Source organism: Amphiprion ocellaris, chromosome 11, assembly GCF_022539595.1.
Source record: "Amphiprion ocellaris isolate individual 3 ecotype Okinawa chromosome 11, ASM2253959v1, whole genome shotgun sequence".
NCBI lineage: Eukaryota > Metazoa > Chordata > Actinopteri > Pomacentridae > Amphiprion > Amphiprion ocellaris.
In genome coordinates, this window is record NC_072776.1 from 20,613,802 (window position 1) to 20,638,102 (window position 24,301).

A 24,301-nucleotide genomic window follows, 5' to 3' on the forward strand; every position below is an offset into this window, starting at 1 on the left:
AGGCCTTTATGGTCAAATAGCTGCTAAGAAACCACTACTAAGGAAAAGCAACAAGCAGAAGAGATTTGTTCGGACCAAGAAACACAAGGAATGGACATTAGACCAGTGGAAATCTGTGCTTTGGTCTGATGAGTCCAAATTTGAGATCTTTGATTCCACCCGCCGTATCTTTGTGCGACGCAGAAAAGGTGAACGGATGGTCTCTACATGCATGGTCCCCACCGTGAAGCATGGAGGAGGAGGTGTGATGATGTGGGGCTGCTTTACCGGTGACACTCTTGGGAGATTTATTCAAAATTGAAGGCACACTGAACCAGCATGTCTACCACAGCATCCTGCAGCGACATGCCATCCCATCCAGTTTGCATTTAGTTGGACCATCATTTATTTCTCAACAGGACAATGACCCCAAACACACCTCCAGGCTGTGGAAGGACTATTTGACCAAGAAGGAGAGTGATGGAGTGCTGCGTCAGATGACCTGGCCTCCACAGTCACCTGACCTAAACCTAATCCAGATGGTTTGGGATGATATGGACTGCAGAGTGAAGGCTAAAGGGTCAAAAAGTGCTCAGCATCTCTGGGAACTCCTTCCAAACTGTTGGAAAACCATTTCAGGTGAGTACCTCATGAAGCTCATCCAGAGAATGCCAAGAGTGTGCAAATCAGGAATCAAAGCAAAGGGCGGCTATTTTGAAGAATCTAAAATATAAATCATCTTTCGACTTATTTCACATTTTTTTGTTTACTACATAATTCCATATGGGTTCGTTCATAGTTTTGATGCCTTCAGTAAGAATCTACAATGTGAATTACTGGTAGCGTATATAAACTGTAGTGTATATAAATGTTTCTATTGGTGTTGCTTAAACTGAGACACCCAAACAGAATGTGGAAAAGTGTGTTTTTCCTGAGGCCAGTGATTTTTTCAGTTGTTTGCAGTGGGAGCACCATGTATTTACACTATGCTGAGACAATAAGCATTAATTCTGCACTGAGGCCTGCAGCATGCTTTGTATTTTATCAGTTTGAGCTGATAGATGTTCAATTCTGGGTAATGTGGTGTGTTCGTCACCTTTTACTCAGCTGCCCAATCACAGTTGAGGAAGGTGATACAATTTGGCTCTGCAACTCACACAATGGTACATGCTGAGATGTTTCCACACTACAAAACCCCATGAGCCTCCAGAGAGCAGTGGCTTCACCTTCTTTCTCTGTGTGCTTCAATCTCCTTTCACGAAAAGGAAGAACCTGAGTGAGCATCCTTATTTTGACAGTTTTCTGTGCAATGTTTGTCGATTACAGAAACTGTTAGTGAAACTAGATATGTGCAACACTTCTCAAGCTTTTCTGTAGCATAGCAACAAAAGCATCTCAGCTGAGAAAACGCTGCACCTGCACTCTAAAGCTTCCAGCTGGGAGCACCAAGAAACGTTTGTTCTAAAGAAGGTACAGATAAGAACAGAATGTTTACCGAGTGCATTAAGATGCTGATAATCTTTGACTCCTGAAGCTACAATCCAGCATCAGACAAGCAGTTAGAGATTTTATTTGGCAGGGTGACAAAATACCTGCGTTTTTAACATCTCAACCAAAAAAAATCATTAAAACCTCTGAAATAAGTCCTCATACTCTCACAGTTCACCGTCTGCCATTCATTCTAATTGGCTCTAGCAGGCTTGAATCACAACAGACAAGATAGTCCTATGAAGGTGTGATATTAGTGTTATGTTCCCTGGCACTTCTGCTCTTTACTGGTGTATTTTATCATCAAAATAACTTGAAAAATGTATTTTAAAACATCCATGTTGGAATCTTTGCAATATTGTGATATGCGATCAGTGTCAGCCCATTCATCTCTGCTCTCACACCATTACCATGTATGTGAGCCGTGTTTATATTCCAATGTCTGCTATGACGATGCATCATGTTCTGTCAGAACATCCGAAAGGGTAAGCACTTTTTAGCAATAGCAAATGACAGTCACACCACACTCACTGAGAATGTCAGCGTTATCAAAAGAAAAACACCTGCTAGATTGCACAGTGCAATTATCAAGCAGTTTATCAATTTGCTATTCTGTCCAGCCTGAATATCTGAGCTAAAACTGTTTTTCTGAACGCTTCAGAATACAATGAAGATGTCATTTGTTAAACACTGAAGGGACCTTAAAGGATTCTTTTGACTGTAATCATGGATGTTGGTGTCTGAGCCTCCTCTCTCCTGATGTGGATCTGATTACACAACTGAATCAATGGTTCAGAAAGAAAGTGGGAGCAAATGGCTCATTCTCCATCTGTGCAAATGCCATCCTCCACTGATTGCACTGTAGATGCAGTCCTCATTAGATTAGGGGATCAATACAGCAGTCCTTCTCTGCAAGCCAGGTTATTATTCAAACAATAGAGATGAGAATAAAGGGAACTCTTCTTCTATAGGTAATTGGTGAGTGAAAGTGAGGCTGAAAGTTAACTTTGAAAGCTTTCAGGTGAGGAATTAACCCTGCTCCTACTGGAGTCACACCTGAGGAGCAAATTATTAGTTATGGAGAGCTTTGAAAGTTCAGTCGAGAACACACTTTGCTTTTGTTTTATCTCCACTTTGTCCAAATCAGCAGCACGAATTTCTGTCCTTACTGCTATTGTATTCTCAACAGAAAAGATCAGCAGGATTCACTGTAGACTCGGCAGACCTCTCACCAGCTTCACAAAGTACTCCAACCAGTACAAACAGCTATTTTCAACCTTTTTCATTTATTGTTTAAATAAGCCTAACTGTGTGTTCAGACAGCTTGCAATTGCATTTAAGGGCTTGAAAAAATACATTTTGTCACAAACTCTCCCCAAATGATGCAAAATTATGTAAATTCGTACATGACGCAGCTCCATGAATCTGTTTTATAAATTAATGAAGACAACACAACAACAATACTTTGCAGTGGCCTGGTGAAAATTAGATTCTATTTCTGCCTAAACATAGTTTATATACCTATAATCTTATTAGCAGGTCTGTGAGGTGCTTCTGTACAGCCAGCACAGCCTCACAAAAAAAGAGGCAAAACCTATAATTTTCACAGAAATGGCTGTAAAATGGTGAGACGCTTATTTTATTCTGTTTTTTGGACCTATTCTTGTGGCAGGACTCATCATCCCTGCAATGCCGTAAACAACCACTATTTTCAAAGGGATATTTTAGCTCAAACCATTACCTTTTCCTAAACTTAATCAAGTAATTGTGTAATGTAAACCAAAGCCAACAGAAACTGAAAATGACAGAAAACTGCGACTGAAAATGAAAGTAAGCAGAGACAAAGACCTAATAAACAAGAGCACAGTACTCCACCAAGGCTGCTCAGTTGTATCATTTCTGACAGCTGAAATCTTGAAAAAAATTGTGGCAGAAATCACAGCAACATAGAATGTGGCTGTTTAATACAGATGTACCCACAAGCAAAATGACCTTGTACTGAGCACAGATGTGCATGTGTACGTTACGTACGGATGTCAAATCGCATGACCTAATATGTAGCTGGTGGTGGGAGTTGACGGGAGTCGGAAACACCCCCACAATTTAATCAATTGTTCCTTGTATCGTTATCGATGGATAAGTCCCAATAAGTCCACAGCGGTCGATTGGTAGTAGGATTGCAGTCATGTGATCGTCAGCAGGCAGCTGACGTAGTGTTCACTTCTGGCCATAGTTACAGCGACACCGTGCCGCTATCTTGCAATGATACAGAAATCTTTAACAAGTCTGTGGATCCAGACTAGAAGCCAAAATCTAATCACTTGGTCCTTGTGTCATTTCTGACCTTCCCTGAAAATGTCATCCAAATTCGTCAATCCATTTTTGAGTAATGTTGATAACAGACAGACAGATGGACAAACGTACGCCGATCGTCACATAAATGGTCCTACACAAGACCTAAACTCCAGCCTTCTGTTTCAAAATTGTGTTTAGGCAATGCCAACACCATAACTCCCGATTTGCTAATGTGGATCATTATCCATAGTGAATATTTTTTATTGCAAAACTGAACAAAACAGACAAATCATGCAACATGAAACATGAGGGCACATTGTGTCCTCCCAGGCCAGTAGAAAGTAGGAATGAACGAGCATGCATCAGTTTAGGTCAGTATTTGTATGCCTAATTAGAAGTAAACAGAAATTACAGGTGACACTGAGGTAAACAACATTAGTTCTGCAATAACTTCCTCATTAAATTACTGGACAAATCGAATTCAAAACAATGTGATGGTGCCAGATGTTATGGGATCAACAAAGACACTACAGTTTATCCAGGGGGATATGAATATTGTATCACTTTTCAAGCCATTTCATCTGAATGTTGCTCTGGGTCTCATGGTGGCACTTGGTGAAAAATACCTAAGTATTAAGATGTATCCTCTGGGGAACACGAATGCCTGTACAAAATGTTTTGTACTCTATGGAGTGGTTGCTGAGCTTTTTCAAATTGGACAAAAGAAGTGAGCTGGATGACTGGATATCATTGCCATATTTAGTGTTGTGCAACCAGCATGGATGAAAAAAAAAAAAGCTAAAGAAAACACTCTTGTTATGTTATTTATCTCAACGGTGCGGCACCAACATCCTCAGCTTAAAGTGAAAAAGAAAACAAAGAAGCTGTGTAGGATAACCCAGAGGTGCTAGAATAACAGAGGAAACGCAGGATTTGAGAGGGTTTTTTTAACGTTGCATTTATATTGCATTTATATTCTATTATTTGGAATATTTTTATATCCTTAGAAGCCCAGATATCCTGCTGTTTTCTTTATCTATACTCGTTTTATTGCGAGCACATATCCACAAATCTCTGTATGGATTTACAAATGCCACATTTATAAAAATAAAATGCTGCCTTTATGACTGTGCTTCAAAGTAAGAGTTTAAAGTCGATATGTATAAGTTGAGTCACACAGGTTTATATATTTAACCACCAGCCAGGTGCACTCTTTCTATCTGAAGATCCTGGAAAGCTGTCAGAGAGAGAGCTTGTTGACATTTTTCGGTACATTTTGTTTTTTGTCTCATTCCCATGTTCTTCTGTTTGAAGGTCTAGTAGTGGATCTATCAAGAGGCAAGATAGAGGAAAGCATTAAAAGCATGGTGTACTGGTGAAGTTGTGCAACATGTTTTGATGTTATAACATGAAAAAATCAAGACTGTCCGACTTTATTAATGGAGATCCTTAGTATTGGTCCAAAGAGTATCTGAGGGAGTCTTCATCAGGCGACATCCAGACTCTCTGAGCGGAAACATGGGTTTATCCTTGTATTAATAGAGGATTTTTATATTTAAAATCAGCGCGTCTCCTACACTCTTTGGACTGCTGACTAATACTAGGGACCTCCATTACTAGAAAGTAGAAAAGTCATTATTATTTCATCTATATTGACTACTGGATCACACTTGAAAAGCACCTAATTTTGTATTTTCTGCTATTTCACCTTCTTGGTGGTTTTTTGTCCCATTTCTACTAACCCTGGGCTAATTTTTCATGGCAACATAAAGTCCTGCACTGCTACAGAAACAGCCCCACCTTGCCTAGATGGAGAAGGCATTATGAGCTATGCTGCATTTAATGAATTGCTCAAGTGTGTTTTCTCTTTCTCCCAGGCTCCATGCTTGTCTCCTCTTTGCTCTGGGTAAACAAAGCCTACAGTTCAGCCAAATACTCACAGAACTTTTGTTACTGTTGGTCACAGTCGAAATTTAGCATTTTTTACAGGATCCAATGCAAATGGTTTATTTATTTGAGACATGTAGAACAAGAAAAGCACTCAGAGAATGCAGTACTCCGCCAAGGCTGCTCAGTCATTGTATCAGTTCCGACGGATGAAATCTTTAATAAAAAAATTACCTTGCAGTGAGCACAGGTGTGTGTTGCGCATGTTTGGATACCGAATTGCATGATCTAAATATTTAGCAGGCAGCGGAAATTGATGGAACTCAGAAAAAACCTCACAATTTAATCAGTTGTTCCTTATATCATTTCTGATGGATAAGTCCCGATAAGTCCACAGCGGTCGATTTGTAGTAGGATCACAATCATGTGATCGTCAACAGGCAGCTGACATAGTGTTCACTTGTTGTCATAGTTACAGTGACGCCGTGTCGCTATCTCACAATGATACAGAAATCTTTAAAATATCCGTGGATCCGGACTATAAGCCACATCACTGCCAAAATCTAATCAGTTGGTCCTTGTGTCATTTCTGACCTTCCCTGAAAAGTTCATCCAAATCTGTTTGTCAGTGTTTGAGTAATGTTGCTAACAGACAGACAGACGGACAAACGTACGCCGATCATCACATGACTCTGTTGCATTCTTTGGCGGAGTAATAAAGTAATTATGATTTTAAAAAATCCTTATTTTCAGCTTAGATTTGGTCATTTTACCTGACATGACCACAGGTCACTCATGATTCATTCAAGGATCATTGGAAAGTTGAAAATCTAAAGATTATTTCTGTTTTTGCAGTATCCTGTCTGATAAAGGGTGTGACTTTGGTGACATTTTTAAAAACCCGCTGGCAGGTTTTGGGGGTTGGAGGGTTAAACTACCACCTTTATTGTTCTTGACCCAGTGCAGCACTCCTTACTTTTCTCTTTGCGTTAAATTTTTGATGGACTTGCAGTGAACCTGACACTGCTCTGTACTGTGATATGTGTGAGTTAAAGGTTGCAGGGCTTCAAGTAAACAAAGGCAGATCCAGCTACACACAGCCTGGACAGCTGATCCCTCCCTCTTCACTTTAAGCCGTGGTACTAATTCAGCCTCAACTTGTTCTTTTTCACACTTCATTGAGGTCCTTCATTTAAGCCTTTTCAGCAACTCAACTTATTTGGAGGTGCAGTCGAGGGCAAATGCAGCGTGGGCTCAATTTCACTGAGAATCAACTTGGAGCAGTCAAAAACAAGACACCAGTCATCCATTTCTACCTTGTCTGAACTGGTACAGACTGAAGACAAAGTGATCCCCCTTTCATCATGCATTCTGATTGAACGCTACAAGTTCAGACTTAGTTCACCTCTTTTTTTTTTTTAATTCTCTAAACCTTTTGTCCACTCTCCTGACATTAGCTGCTATGGTTGAGTGCAATTAGACTGAACACTTTCTGGGGGTGAGAGGCAGGTTTTGCTCTGCTATATGAAAAGACACGGTGGGATGATTTTTAGAACTGAAATTTAACACCATCCAAAATTCCATTTCTGTTTCAGACCTCTGAACATTGCTCATTTCCATAGAACAGGCTCATAGTAACTGTTATCTCCCACAAGTTCAGTATCCTGTGAGACATATAACTTCCTGAAACTCTCCCCCTTAAGTAAAACTTCTATTTATCGTCAGTATGGCTCTCACAGGAAAAGCTACCATAACCTTATCCTTCTGCAGACAGCCAGTTGAACTCAGTGGCAAAAACTCTGCAGAGTAAGACCAGATACCACTATCTTTTTTAAACAAACTACAGAGGGTGAGTCATGCACCATGCATAGAATGAGGCTGTATCCCTAATTAGTATCCCTGCTGGTGTCACTCACCCCCTGTGCAAAATGCCAATTATGTGTCAACATTTAAGAGATTAAAGCTTCCTGTAAGCTACAGAGAAACAGTAATAATGTTTCCCCAGTCACAGCAGTCCGGTTTTATTCCTGGAATGACAAAACAACATCACAAAAGTGAGGAATGAAACATGTCATTCCCCACAGAGGCCACACATGAGCCAGTTTTTAACAAGCCACCACAACTACAGCAGCTGAAAATGTATCAAAGGAAGACCAGTGGAAAGGCAGCAATGTATTTTAAGAAATCTTACCTTTGACACTTCCAGCCTCCCCATGAGGTCAATCAGCAGTATTTAAACGATTAAATATCAGACAGAGCATGAAGAAGCACTGTCCATTCCATTTAGAACCAACCAAAGCTGCCTGAAAGGTTATATTTGAGTATCACATTAAATCGTACTGCTCTCCCCAGTCTATTCTGACACTGGAAATATTATACCAGCTCAAAAGGAAACCAAAAGAAAGCAGAGTCAACAGGGAAAGAACAGAGCTTTACTACAAACTACACTGCCTGTCCATTAAAAAAAAAAAAAAAGTTGCCACCTGTATTTAACTGAGCAAATAGTTAAGAGTCGTCCATTGGATAATTACTGCAGTGATGAATATGTTTCAGCTGGCAACAACTTATTTTACCCTAGCTGATGCAGTGAGGAGCTTCTCATTTCTTAAACAACCATGTCAGAAGACATGTCCTGTAGTCATAGAAAGGATACTAACCTGTCTCAGAAGGGTCAAATTGTTGGTCTTCATTGAGCAAAGAAAACAACGAAGGAGATGAAAACTACTAAAGCTGAAACTACTAAAATCGGGTTAAGAACCATCTAGTGCATTATTAAAATCTGTCAGGATAGATGAAATCAACAGTAGAACTCACGGCTATGTTTAATAGTGAAAGTAAGAGCATTTCCACACACACAGTGCAAAGGAAACTCCAGGGATTGGGACTAAACAGCTGTGTAGCCCTAAGAAAACCATTGATCAGTGAGGCTGATCAGAAAAAAGGCTTCAATTTGCCAGAGAGCATAAAGATTGGACTCTGGAGCAATGAAAGAAGGTCATGTGGTCTGATGAGTCCAGATTTACCCTTTTACAAAGTGATGGGTACATCAGGGTAAGAAGAGAGGTGGATGAAGGAATCACTCATCATGTCTAGTACCTACAAGCCTGTGGGGGTTGGGGTTATGATCTGGGCTTGGTCAGGTTATGTGCCCAAAGAATGAGGTCAGCTGACTACCTGAATATACTGAATGACCAGGTCCTTCCATCAATGGAGTTTTTCTTCCCTGATGGCATATTTTGAGATGAAGATGCCAGGATTCATGGGGCTCACATTGAGAATGAGTAGTTCAGGGAGCATGAGACATCATTTTCACACATGGATTGGCCTCCACAGAGTACAGACCTCAGTCCCACTGCACATTTGGGATGTGCTGGAGAAGACTTTGCACAGCGGTCCAACTCTTCCATCATCAATATAAGATCTTGGTAGAAAATTAATGCAACTGTGGACAGAAATAATTTGCTATGACATTGCAGAAGCTTATCGAAACGATGCCACGGTGAATGAGTGCCATACTCAAAGCTAAAAGCAGTTCAACAAATTATTAGCGTGTGCGACTTTTTCTTTGATGGACGGTGTTTGGAAGAAGAATCATTTTTATCAAATGATATCATTAGGCGAAGTCATGAAACAGGTGCTAAATGTGCTAAAGATTAGTGTGTAAGCCAGGGTTTCTCCATCTTAGTATTTAAAAGTTAGATATCTGAAATAAATGACAATCAACTTTTAAGCATTAAATTATTTTAAGTGAAACAAACTTTCACTCAAAATAGTACAAAAAAAAATTGGAACCCAGTGTGAGAAAAGGTTTGTTTGAGAGCAATCAGTTGTATTGATGTGAATCCTGAACTCTGACACAGGATTACATCATTATTGTCACCCTCTTGTGATTGGGTCAGCATGAAGCCGAGGCAGACACAGATCACACAGTCAGTCCATATTTATTCACAACTGAGACATATTCTTACATTTACAGCAGCTGAAGAAATTGTGTTCTGGAGAAAATGAGACACATTTCGTATCAATGATTTAGTAGCTGATAGCAAATTGTGGTGTGAGGGTAATGCGTGAACTCTGCAGCAACAACACACAACACTTTTCAGTCCCTTACATTTCCATGACAATGATGTCAACAGGAAAATAAAACACATTATAATCGTATTCATCTGGGGATTGCTGTGAACAATCTCCTGCTACACTGTATTAGTATTTAATGTCACAAATTATTACTTTGCCAAGGAACGGTAGAGTTATGTGACGATTGGCGTACGTTTGTCTGTCTGTCTGTCTGTTACTAACATTACTCAAAAATGGATTTGGATGAAATTTTCAAACAAGGTCAGAAATGACACAAGGACCAACTGATTAGATTTTGGCAGTGATGCCGTTTCTAGCCTGGATCCATGGATTTGTTCAAGACTTCTGCATCATTGCGAGATAGCGACACGGCGTCACTGTAACCATGACAACAAGTGAACACTGCATCAGCTGCCTGCTTATCCATCAGAAATGATACAAGGAACAACTGATTAAACTGTGGGGGTGTTTCTGAGTCCCATCAATTCCACCCGCTACAAATTTAGGTCACGTGATTCGGCATCCATACATAACGTACGCATGCATGACACACACCTGTGCTCAGCGCAAGGTCATTTTGTTTGTGGATACATCTATATTAAATGCTATGCCATATTCTATTTTGCCATGATTTCTGCGATGATTTTTATCAAGATTTCAGACGTCGGAAATGATACAATGACTGAGCATCCTTGGCGGAGTACTGCACTCTCTGAGTGCTTTTCTTGTTTATTGATTAATAGGAAATTTATTTGAAAATACAAAAAATATTACACTTCATAACAAGGTATGTCCTCAGTCCAGGTTAACTTGCCTTTTGGTCTGGATGTGGACAAAGGTCCAGACTTTGCAAAGCCCAGGTGTAGGCAGAATTTTGAGATTATTTTAGATTATTAATTTCAGTGTCAGAATACTATGTGTTAAATTTCTGGACCATACGGTGCCTTAGTTCTACAATAGAATATCAAATTAATAGGGTTCAGAGCACACGTTTAAAATTCAGTGCTTCATTTTTGTACCTGTGATGATATGACACGTCAGCCTGAGACTACAGATTACAGAACTACTTTTCATAATTATTTTCAAACACAATTAATTGGAGGGATGGTTGCTAGAAATGGGCCTCTGTAGATATTCCATTAAAAAAAAAAAACGCTAGAATAGTCATTTAACACATTAACAATGTCTAGACTGTATTTCTGATTAATTTAATGCTATCTTCATTGTAGAAAAACCATGTTTTTCTTTCAAAAATAGGGGCATTTGTAAGTGACCCCAAACTTTTGAACAGCAGTGTAAGTATTGTTTTTTTCACATCCATATGATCCCAGCAGTAACACCACACCATAAATCTCAGTTCTATCCATTTGCTCCAGTATATCACTATGAGATGATTACTTGTGACTGGTCCCATCTTCTCCTGCTCGCAAGCAAATAAGATGGCACAAAGATTTCTCAACTGTCAGTTTCAGTAAAAGACATTTTTTTTCAAACATTGTGCAGTGCACTGCTGTAGCTGTGGAAACAGATAGGCTAACTAAATATTGTCAAGTTAGTGGAGGAATTCCCAGAGAGACAGTATCTGCTCTCTACATATAGAGCCAAGGGAGCATTGTTTGCCAATTTTTGTTTGTGACAGTGCAGAGGACTCACAGATTAACCTGTGGCTGATGCTCCGCAGAGTACATTTGTCATCTCCCCAGCTGTGTCAAACTCGAGTGGATGGGTATTTTTTCTCAGAGGACACATACATTTACCATTCTACAGTGTAGTCATCCTTATATCTGGAACTAGGGTGACAGTGATTACAAGGTTTGATGCCCAGAACCACTTTCCCTGGAGCAGTCTTTTGTTTGAGCATTTGTGTTCTACATATCATAAATCGCACGCAGAAATGTTGTCTATTGTTATAACTGGATATTGCTCGCTGCTTAACTCATAGTCTCTCCTCTGTCATTGTGTGTTTGCAGTGTTACACCCACGCCCATTGCCTGAAGAAACACTCTCATCTAGTGTCCTAAACTAGCATTCCTGCTGTTATGTCATACACCTAGGGGTCCTTATTTTATGTTCTGCTGAAGATGAATCAGTGAAGACCTTTGAACTGTGTCACAGTCTGAAGCTGGTGAAGTCACAGAAAATCCCAAGTTGTTTCTGGTCAATTAAATTACATAAGTCAGTGTTACAATGAGTTAATTATTGAGCTGTGGGGCATCCATAGGTAGCTATATGTTCATATATATGGTATCAGTGCACACGCTAAATATTAACTACATGGGAATATCCACTTCACACGTTGGTAAGACGGTGAGAAAAGAAAAAAAAAAGACAAACACGTGATAACTCGACACCCAGCATTGTAGCTGGAGGCATCACCTCAAGCAGAATCCAACCCCTTTGCCTGTGAGAAGTGCAGTAACCTGCAGTAAAGCAGTGGAGGAGCCAGCTAGGGAAGTCTGTACCACATGTACATATGGGATTAAATCAAATCTATGTTGTCATTTCAGAACAGCGTCACATATGGATATTTTCTGGTGATGTAAAGGGCAGCAACAGTCAGGAAGCTAAAGAAATACTTCACAAATGCTGGAATGTCTCTTTATGGGATCTAAATTACTTTGTTACAGCAAAAATGACAGATTTGAGTCATTATACATATTATGACTCACACTACTCATTTCCATTAATGGCTACTTTGCTGTAGACACAGCAAAGGCAGACTTCTTTAAATATTTCCAGGCATAAACAGATGTGCTCTGACCATTTAATGTAGGGTGAAAATTAGATGATTTGTAATTAAAGTCAGAGCAGAATAAAATTTAGAATCAAGTCCACGACTGTCAGGACTTTAGAGAGCAAATCTAAGTCGTGTCTCAGAGGAAGTCCAAGTAAAATCTCAGACTTCGTTGCTCTTTTTACTCTCTTGTATGATCTTGGTCAAAAGTCCTGAAGTCTCCCTAAAGTAGAGCCCAGATGAGGCACAGAGGACTAGTTTTCTCTCAGACAAGTTGGATTTTAATATGCTGAAAGGTTTGTTTGAAAATTTCACTTGATGATGATAAAAATAACAATAAAAATACTGCCTACCTGAGCTTTAAACAGCTGTAAACACAACAAAAAATTAGTTTATCAAAGTTAAATCACTTTGGTCAGTTTGACTCGCAGTGTTCAACATTCCACAAACCTAAAGGGCATATTCAAAGTGTTGGCTGCATTAAATTCATTTTAAAATACTAAGGCTCTCTTGTCGGTAACAGTTTGTGTTGATACAACCTCGTAAGTTTTACAAGGCCATTAATCAGTAATAACATTTTTACAGTGTATCCTAGAGAGCTCTGCTTTCTCTGAACTGAACTTCTGAGTTTTCTTCTTTTTACTCTGGTGCCAGCAGTGTGTACGAGGTTATAGAGATGCTCTGAACATTCCCTTCATGTTATTAAATATGCATGTTTCTCAGCACTCCAAAACTTAATAAAACTATGCACCATACAGCATTTATTTACTGCTCCGCCAAGCCACATAACTAGGCGGAATTATGTGACAATTGACGTATGTTTGTCCGTCTGTTGGTTTGTCTGGTAGCAACATAACTCAAAAACAGACTAATTTGGATGAAATTTTCAGGGAAGGTCAGAAATGACACAAGGACCACCTCATTAGACTTTGGCAGTGATGCGGCTTACAGTCTGGATCTACAAATTTATTAAAGATTTTTGTATCATTACGAGATAGCGGCGTCACTGTAACCATGACAACAAGTGAACACTACGTCAGCTGGCTGCTGACGATCACATGATTGCGATCCTTCTACAAATCAACCGCTGCGTAGTTATCAGGACTTATCTGTGGGAAATGATACAACGACTGAGCAGCCTTGGCAGAGTACTGCGCTCTCTGAATGCTTTTCTTGTTATCTAAGGGTCAATAGGCAAAGTCTCCTCAGTCTTTAGGCCGCAGATCGAGTTCAGTCCTCAAGCAGCCAAGTATCAGGTCCAAGTCAAGTAAACAACCTCATCTAGTTCAACTTGAGTCCAAGTCTGAAAGCTACAGGCTTGGGGTTTTTCATTGTTTTGTTTTTTTTTTCTTTTTTTCTAATTAAGGCTAAATGCATGGCTGGATACAGGGACAGTAAAGACTGCAGTAATTAGACTTTTTTAAAATGATTAAAATGTCATGACAAACTAAACAACAGACAAAATATATAATCACACCTTGAAAACAAAACAAACAAGACTCAACAAATATCATGCACCAAAGGGAGAGTGAACGCAAAAAAAAAGAGGGGGTGGGCACAAACAGCAGACAGAGAACAGAGAGTTGCACCAGTAGGAGAAAGTGTCATGCTGTTGGTTTTTTTCATTAATAGTTTGCATTAAAATGCTTTTGCTGCTCTGATGTTGGTTCCAGGTGAGCTTCACGTGGAGATGAAGCAAATGTTTTCCTATAAAGAAGCTAAAACACTGCACACTGAATAATAGAAGAAACCATAAGGCTTCACCTAATAATAGTCAGGGCAGAGAACACTTTCCAGTTATAGGTGTATTCATCTGGTGTGATGCTGGCAGTCTTAGGCAAGTACTTTCCTGAAATCTACTCTTTACTGCAAACACTAATTAAGATGGCACATGCTAAGCACTGTCTATGGCCTGAGGCTCCCTAATAAAAGGACCACATCAAACAGCTAGTGAGCATCTAATTAAATTTCTCCACAAATTAATGAGACACAATGTTTACGCCTCCATGAGACAATTAACGAAGCAACCAGTACCGTGTTCCAGTGATACTGATGTTTAGCTCCAAACGGCCTCAGTGAGTCCCTTCATTGTTTTACCTCTCAAGAGCACCTAAACGATATGCAAATAGGAACGCTAATGTTCCTCTGAGAACAAAACCTTGATGAAGGCCACTGTAAAGTAATGTATGTAGCACAAATTGCCTCTCTATATTTACCTGTGGCTTCCACTCCCATATCTCTGATGGATGAAAAACATAATTGCCGCTGGTAATGTTTGTTGTAATTTTGTCTGGATGCTCAGTTTTTGTTTTGGAACATTTAAGCTCGTAGAATATTCGCCTTTATGTGCTTTAGGTTAAAATGATTAACAGGCGTTGTTTGCAAATGGAATCCGTAAATGCCAGCTGCAGGCTTGTAGGAAAACAAAACCTCCTAAATGTAAAAATGTTAAATGCTTGCTGAAGAAAAGGGTAAGACAGCATCCAGTTCTGTAGCGAATAAAGCTAAAGTACATTAAACTCCAATAAGATTAGATGTGTTGTTCCAAATGCACAATATTTGCTCTCATAATACAATTGTATTACACTGTATTACCATTTAATAGTCACCATTATTTCAGGGTGCAGTAAAATTACAATAATGTAATTTGAAGGCAATATGTTGTCCGGTAGTTTTTTGTGATGGAAAGGAAATCACAACTGAAGAATAGACAGAATAATCTACAGTATACAACACACCTGTGCAATATCACTTACGTTCAAATGATTTTGAAATGACTGCATTATTTCCAAGCTGACAAATGGAGTGTCATGAAGAGTCAGAGGCAAATTATTTTGAAAGACTGTTTTAAAAATATACACCCAAAAGTAGAAAGGCAATACAACAGAAGTGAATACATCTGCCATCACTGAAAATAAATTGAGAACACCATGGATTTCCAATTATCCTAAATGCACGAACACTGTTATGAAATGAACTTTCTCAGTTCTGGACCTATGGACTGTGTCCACCTGCATGTCTGCATTGTAGGTCCACATGGAAAACAATTCACAGAGAAAGTGAAACATCTGACTGTGCGACCTTTAAAAAATGGAAAAGAATCCGTAAAGACCGATGACCAGACAATAATCTGTGGAAACACAATTTCAGCTGTATAGGAGTTATAGAACGAGCCACAGTACCACTAAATGACGCCACGCACAGTGCACTACTTTCACAACTTAGCTCTAAAAAACAGATAGGCAAGTCTTTTAGATTTGGCTTGGGGGTTATCAGTGGAAATCAAAGTTTCTGCTGAAACTCAAACAGTGTAGGACAATGCAGAAAGTCAACCTCTATGGACGGCATCCAAGGAAAAAAAAAACTTGCTTGCTCATTGTCATTAAACTACATCAAAAGCTGCTAAAAAAAAAAAAAAAAAAACATGAAAAGAAGTCTGATTAATATGGGGGCATTCTTTGACCAAATGAGATTAAGATAAACTTGTTTGGCTCATGTGAGGTTCCTGGGCATGATCACCACAGTGAATGCATAGTCCTGACAGTGAAGCACTGAGGTGAGAGCGAGATGATGTGGGGCTGGATGAGTGCAAAAGGAGTTGGGATAATAACATTCATAGATATCACATCTGTGCATATACCAAAATACTGGCTGGCAAGACGACTCCCAGGATGCAGAACCTGGCAGATGAGGAGTAAATATAGCATGATAACAATCTGAATTATACTGCCAAAATCACACAAGAGTTTCTAAAGAAGAAGGTGAAAACTATGACCTGGCCAAGTGCAGTGCTATGAAAAAGTATACAAGCCACTAGATAGACTTCCTTGTGAGCTTTGGGTCATTGTCAAGCTGCATAAACCATTAGCGTTGAGTTTTAGGTCATGAACTGATGGTGGATATTCTCCAGGAGGATTTTCTGATATAGAGCAGAATTCATGGGTCCATCAATTATGACAAGTCGTCCAGGGCCTGTGGAGGCAAAGCAGCCCCAAACCATCACACTACCACCACCACCACCACGTTGGCACCACAGTTGGTATGATGTTCTTCTTGAGGAATTCAGTATTAGCTTTACACCAAATGTAACAGGACCCACATTCTGTAACAAGTTCCACCTTTCACTCATCAATCCATAGGATGTTATTCCAAAAGTCTTGAGGCTCATCTAGATATTTGTTTGCAAATGCCGGACAAACCTTTATGTTCTATTTGGTCAGTAGTGGTTTGCCTCTTACAACTTTCCCATGATGCAATTTTCTCCCAGTGTCTTCCTTCTTGTACAATCATGTAGACAGACCTTAACTGAGGCCAATGAGTTCTGCAAAACTTTCAATGTTCATCTGGATTCTTTTGTGACCTCTTTGATTAGATATTGGCACGCACTTGCAGAAATGTTGGTCATTGGTCCACTCCTGGGAAGGTCCACCACTGTTCCATGTTTTCTCCATTTGTGTATAATGTATCGCTGTGGTTCTCTGGAATCCTAGCGCCTTAGCAATGACTTTGTAACCCTTTCCAAAGCAATAAATGTCAATGACTTTGCTTCTCATCAGTTCTTGAATCTCTTCAGAACACGCCATCATGTGCTGCTTTTTCAGACCATTTAGCTATTTCACAATGCCAGACATGTTCTATTTAGTGATGTTTAGATTGAACAAGCCTGGCAGTAATCATAAGTGAATGTGGTTGTTGAGACTGAGCCCAATTGACAAATGAATTTGGTCATTTGATAGATTGGTAGCTAAGGGCGCAATTACTTTTTCACATAGGGCAAGATGGGCTGAATATTTTTCCTTCAATAAATTAAACCATTATTTAAAATCTGCATTTTGCGTTTTCTTGGGTTATCTTGGTTTTATATAAAAATTAGTCTGATGATCTGAAACATTTAAGTGTGCCAAACAGGCAAAAATGGAAGAAATATGTAGGGGAGGAGGGCGATACTTTCTCACGTCACTGTATGTTGCCTGCCTTTAATCCAACAGAAAACCTTTAGATTTTCTTAAAGGGAAACAGAGCAACTCAACATATTGAAATTCCACTGTTCTCACTTCTGTTGTTTCTGTGGGTAGTTCCTGAGTGGACCCAACTCTCATACAGTCAGAATAGGTATAGATCAGTAGATTGATTCAATAATGTTCTGTAAATTACATTTAAGTGCCAACTTATTAACTTTAGGAGTCTTTTCAAACAGATTTAATGCTATACCATATATCCTCAAATAGTGACTGGTCTTTTATTTACATCTATTGCAGACGGTGACAAGCCTTTATTTGAGGCAGGCTTGTACTAAAGGAAGTTCTTTATTTCCAAATACTTCTATGTTATGAGTAATTTATCATATTTAAGTATGAAGACTCATTTTAATCTGCTCCCATTTACTTTGCTACAGTTACTTCTTTACTGTATAAATGCTATGGAGAAGAGGAGAAAGCGGCAACACAATTTGAGTTCCTTCACACACCTTGTCATCATACCAATAACCAGCTCATCAGTCTACATCTACATGTCTTGGCTCACACGCGTCTCATTATTAACCCATGAACCCACAGCACTCATGCTGTCACTGCTTTTACCATCATGAAAAAAGCATTAAGCAACTCAGTACAGCAGACCATGCATAACATTTTAGCTAATGTCTGCAAACCCAGAACTACCTTGTCACTCAGGATATGACAGTCTAACATGACACAACCACTTCAATGCATTTCAGTGAACATAAACCCTCCACTTCTTAATATGGGTTTTATTATTCTACATTCTACATCTTAGTGTTCACCACTATCTGTAATTGCCATATGAGGCCATAGAGGCCACTGTTAAACAAAAGTCACCTATGCTTACTAGAAACATATTTAGCCAGCATAAATAGTGCTGAGGCAAGTACTTTTTCGTATTACCTATTTAAATTCTGCTTTTTAAAGAAAGTGTGATGCTCATCATTTCCTTTCCCTCTAGTAACTGATTCTGGTACTGCTCATCCTCAAGTTACAAAATCTGCCCACAATATCTGTCTTCATGCAATTCCACTTACATTCAGCAGGAAGATCTCATACAAACTGACACGTCACATCTGTTTCTATAGCTACACACATAATGCAGTTAAATCTCTCTTTTAAACCCACTGAAAATGGTAAAACTGGCTTGACTGTATAACTGTTTAGATTACACTACTAGTCAAACGTTTGGACACACCTTCTCATTCAGTGCTTTCTATATATTAAAATTATTTTCTACAATGTAGATAAATACTGAATATTAACACTTTTTTTGTTTACAACATAATGCCATATGTATTCTTTTATACTTTTGATGTCTTCAGTATTAATCTACAATGTAGAAAATAATTAAATAAAAGCCACTGAATGAGAAGGTGTGTCCAAACATTTGACTAGTAGTGTATGTAAAAGGAAAGATTTTCTGGAGCCTATATAAATATAACTCTGACAAATGACCACTGGCTTCAAAGACATTCCCAGCTAAACACAGTCAGTCCTTGGAACAAGTCAGTCAGTCAGACATAATATCTGCCCTCAGAAATGTGGGTGTTCTATCTGACTGTGGCTTATGCCTGAGGAATAGCTTCAAAATTAGATTAAATCCTTTATTTAGCAACACACAGAAAAACATACACGTTGTATTATCTACCCACCTCAGTTTTTTAGGTTTTTTTTTGTTGTTGCAGTGCCTTGTTTACTTCTCTGAGCACTCAAGCTATGGAACCACTAGAAATGTTCAAAATACAGCAGCCAGACTACTGAAGAGAACTTACAAAGCTTTGAATAGTGTAACCTCAGAGCAGAGCACTGAAACTCCATATTTCCCTTACTCTGGAAAGCCCTTTGTGTGTCATGCTTAAAAAGGTCTCTATAAATAACCTGATCTGAGCTACGCTGCAGGTTCACTGTGTGGCAGATTTGTCGTATAAGAGATCATTTTCCAGGAGTAGAAGCTGATTTCTGGTCTCTGGGCATATTATTGCTAAGCTTCCCTGTGTACTCTGCATTGTGGGTATTCAAACACAGAGAGTGGAGAGAAGCAAGTGAGTCAAAAGTGGACCTCAGATAAGTTTTGCTCCAGGGCCCACTCAGAGTTGAATTTTGCCCCGGCCAGAGTGACCGCTGGTTAACCGAGCATGAAGAACAATCTGACCTCACGTTGGCTCATGATGAAACTTTAAAAAGAACATGCAGACTATGCTGCTGTCATCTACAAAACAATGTGTGACATTTAAGACAGTGGTAGTTAAATGGAAATCAATCAAATGTACATATCTTATTATTACGGTTTGCCATAGTAAGAAGGTTTTCCAACTTCTGAGATTAAAAATTTGAATCATTTCCAGAAAATGTTCCTTCCATACTGGGAAATGATGCATAAAACAAGCTGTATGCTACAGAGAGATAACAGACCGCAGACACTGACATTAAAGGCATGCGGTGAATGTTGCAGTTAATCACCAAACCTCGCACTGCCTTCAGCCAATATCTGACCTGACACGCTCGCAATGACCTTTCTGAACTGTCTTATCAACTACACAGCTTTCATTAGCGAAGTCGGCATTTTCTTGCAGGGATGAAGAAATGAAAGCTGAGTATTACAGCTTCTTCACCACTTTGGACCAGAGCTGCTTGCACTCAGACCTTTCAGGCTTGTTTGGTATCAGACATCCAGTCCCAGCAGCCTCATTACGCTGTTGTTGCGACATGACAGGACAGGAGGAGGTGCCAGACGGTGCAGGTGTGGGTCGTATGAGAACTGCTGTCGATCTGGACTTTGGCCTCACCTGACGCCACTTCTTTCTCCTCACTAATCAGGATTCAAAGCGTCCAACACAACAAAACAAACCAGTAATGCGTCGCCTGTGGTTTAGACACCGAGGAGGACTTAAGGCAATACACTGCTTAAATGTATGTGTTGTTAGTTTGTGGAGTGCTACGTGTAATGATGTATTATTTATAGAGCTATACAGCCTGATACAATAACACATTTGTTATTTTACGCAGGGTTTCTAATTCAACAAGTCACGTGGAGGCGCAAAAATCCTGTTTAAAAATTCTGCTCAAAATCCAATCAAAAGCCCAATTTATAACAACATCCCATAAACAGACACTAAACCGTAAAACAAACAAAAAGAAGAAAACGCGCAGCATACCAACAAGAATAAACTAAAGCCATGACATATAATAGGCTTTGTAAAATCTCCGGGCGCTGTTCCATTTTACGCACGGTGGAAAAACTTTCCCCCACTGTCCGCTCGTTCAGCAGCTCAGAGGAAAGGTGAACGCAGGAAATCCAGTTAAAAAATAATAATCTACACACACACACACACTTTTTATTCAATCGTCTTACCTCTATCTCTTCTGCAAGACCCAAAACGGGCGAGACAGTAGAGCGACACGGCGCACAAAATCCACCACTTGTTGGACGAAGGCATGCTGCTGAACGGGCTGCTGATCCGTGCGGAATGTAAAGTTTAGAGGAAAACTTCATCAAGTTGAAGGGCTGAAGTTGGTGTGTCTGTGGTGTGTGTGTGTGCGTGTGTGTGATATATGTGTGGTGTGTGGGCGCGTACTTCCGTTTGATAACACTGTGCCAGTCTGCAGGCTCTATGAAATTGAAATTCCCAGTAATTTCCTGGAGGGACACTTCAATACATGAGAATAAAATACCCCATCTCACTCGTATCACTTCCTGAGAAATTAAAAGCAAGTGACGATTTATATTGTTTATTATCCATGTAAAGATTATGACACACATGAAATCATCATCATAATAACAGAAGTGGGCACAGCTTCAACAGTTGAAAGCCTGATCTTATTATTGAGCTCTCTCTTTCTCTCTTTGCCTCTCTGTTGGGAGCTGCTGAACTGTTGCAAGGCGAGCCGCAGGTTGCTTCTCTTCAACCCCTCAACAACGCTTTAATCTGCAGCAATTCATCTCTCAGTGATGAGAAATTTTCATCCAAAGCCCATTACCCAGACCCTGCTGTCTGCTTCGTTCATGAAAGGCGTACCTGAGTTATGGCCTTTGGAGAGGTTCTGAAACCTCTTTCAGCTCCTCAAGACCACTGCTAGTGACACATGCTGTAATTAAGCTTCAAGTTGGCACATATACGCTCAAATTATAGTCTGTCAGCTTCTTTGTATCCTATACTTTCATAACTTGAATGAATTCATTACACTGCGTTAAATACCACACTGGATTTATGTACAATAAGACACTGTGTTAAATGGGAATGGCTGCACTGCTGCCAACGCTGAGGATTTAATCCACAGTTGGGGGTCGACCAGAATAAAATGATTTGACTGTCAGGCGAGGCACTTTGGTGGAATTTTCCTTTATCCAAATCAGACTGTAAACATGGCTTTCCTCTGCTGAACACACTGTAAAGACCTAAGAGAAAAATACGTGGTTTTGGGATGTATTAATACAATTTATTTGAATGGACATGAAATGAAAGCAAAGTTAAGGGAGACTTTATTTAGCCACTAGCAGTATAATAAGTGAAATAAAAGTTAGTCTTGAATTTTTACATATCTTGAAAATGTTTACCAAGTCATTGACTGTATATGATGATGAATGAGGCTTCGATCCAAGGTTTCTGAGCAGCATTTTTAATGCTCAGTGTGATGACTACGACTGTCAGTATCTCAGCAGAGCCTGACTTGTCCTGACTGCAAGCTAATCCAAAAACAAGAAAAGCACTCAGAGAGTACAATACTCCGCCAAGGCTTTTCATTTCCCTATATGGTATTGTCAGAAATGCAGCATATTTTTGTGGAAATGCAGAATTTTTTTTTCTTAGTTATTGATGATCAGAAATCCCGGCAACATAGAAAGTGGCCATTTAATATAGATGTACCCACAAACAAAATGACCTTGCACTGAGCATAGACGTGTGTTATGCATGTGTACATTATGTATGGATAACGAATCACGTGACCTAAATATGTAGTGGGTGGCAGGAATTGATGGGACTCAGAAACACCCCCACAATTTAATCCGTTGTTCCTTGTATCATTTCCGACAGATAAGTCCCGATAAGTCCGCAGCGGTGGGTTTGTAGTAGGATCACAATCATGTGATCGTCAGCAGGCAGCTGACGTAGTGTTCACTTGTTGTCATAGTTACAGTGACACCGTGCCTCTATATCGCAATGATACAGAAATCCTTAACAAATCTGTGGATCCAGACTATAATCCGCATCACTGCCAAAGTCTAATCTGTTGGTCCTTGTTTCATTTCTGACCTTCTCTGAAAATTTCATTCAAATCTGCTGATCTGTTTTGAGTAATGTTTTGCACGGACAGACAGACAGATTAACAGACAAACGTACAGCAATCGTCACATAACTCTGCCACGTTCCTCAGCAGAGTAATCAGCAATACGGTGGAGTTAAGCTAAGGAGGGCCACACAAATGTAACTGTGCCGTGGACTATCCTGTGATGGTGCTCACCTTTTACTCAAAGCAGTTACGCTCTTAATTATGCATCATTTTACTGTTAAACAGGTGGATTCAAGTCATTCAAAAATGAATGTTAGCTTTGCTCCATGTCGGGTGGATAAGTAAGTTGGCAGCTGATTGTTAATGCTTCCATATTTTGCTCCTACACAACTAAACAGCATCATCATTTACGTTTCGAAAGAAACAAAAAGTGAGATGAAGCAGGAAAAGCTGCCAGTTTGAAAGAACCACAAATTCAGCATGAGGAGGTAGACCAGGAAGATTGAGGAATAAATCAGCAACAGGACATTTATGTAGGGCACCAGGATCCATGTCCTGTGTGGAGCTATTTTTCTTAGACTTAAAGTTTAAAATAATTTGTTTTTGATTTTACTTATTGTTTGGTTTGGGATTAGGGCCCAGAAGTATGTGGTAGACTTTAGGTTTAGGAAAATATGGCACTGTCCTACAGTTTCACAACAATAACCGCTCGTTATGAACCTGCTTAAGTCACCAAAGCCACTTGGTTAGACTTAGGATCATCATAGTTTGTGCTATAACTCAGCCCTTTCCAACATGTTAAAAACGTCTCCATTTTGGGGATGATGAGTCCCTCTGATATATGATTAATTGGCTTAAAAGAATTAACAGTAAATCAACAAAAATTTTGATTTACTGGATATTAATTTGAAGCAAACAACAAGCAAATGTAATCTAGCAGGAAATATGCTTCTGTCAAACTTTAAGTGATGCCGTTTGTGGCATTTCTGCACTGGTTTCATTTTTCAAGTAGTTTTTTGAGGGAATAGATTTCTTTTTCTTTTCTATCTTTTCTTGATTGCAGCCATCCTCGTGACTTACCCCAATGTACGATACAGAGGAATACATTATATATATCATGCTTTCAGATAAGATATGTTGACCTTCCTTCCACATACAGTGCTCTTAGGCAGGGCATATATGATTTGGGCCATTGGTATTCCAGGCAATGCTGTTGTTACGTTTTTGAGGCAACAACTGGTTTCTGCTCACTGCACAAATCTATAAATGGTTGTTGCAGTCTGGTGTGAATGAGCTCCAAATGGCAAGTTATCGCTTGTTGTTTCCATCATTATATTCATCGCATCACAATTCATAATGCCGGGACATTATGATGCTGTTTGAAATCGTTTTTTTATTCACCAGTAAGTTGGGTGGCTGTCATTTAACTCTGAATAAAAGTTTATATAAAGTTATAAGTTTCAAGGCTGTGACACAATCCTCCATAGAAGGTAATGCAGCATTATTGTTTCTTCTGCAGTTTTTTTTACTGCAAACTTTAAGCCAGGAAATGTGATGGAGGTTCTCGAAAGCAAAATAAATACTGATGCAGACAGTGAAAATAACAAGA

General features: G+C 39.4%; 1 protein-coding gene across 1 annotated transcript in view; it reads right to left on the minus strand.

The window, feature by feature from the left end:
• The window catches only part of tfpia (tissue factor pathway inhibitor a), a 58,812-nt gene extending 37,781 nt beyond the window's left edge, over positions 1-21,031 (minus strand). The window contains exon 1 of the mRNA XM_023274527.3: positions 20,816-21,031. Coding sequence (XP_023130295.1) covers positions 20,816-20,900 — 85 coding nt within the window. The 5' untranslated portion in view covers positions 20,901-21,031. The remainder of the gene's footprint in view (positions 1-20,815) is intronic.
• Between the last annotated feature and the right edge of the window lie 3,270 nt (positions 21,032-24,301).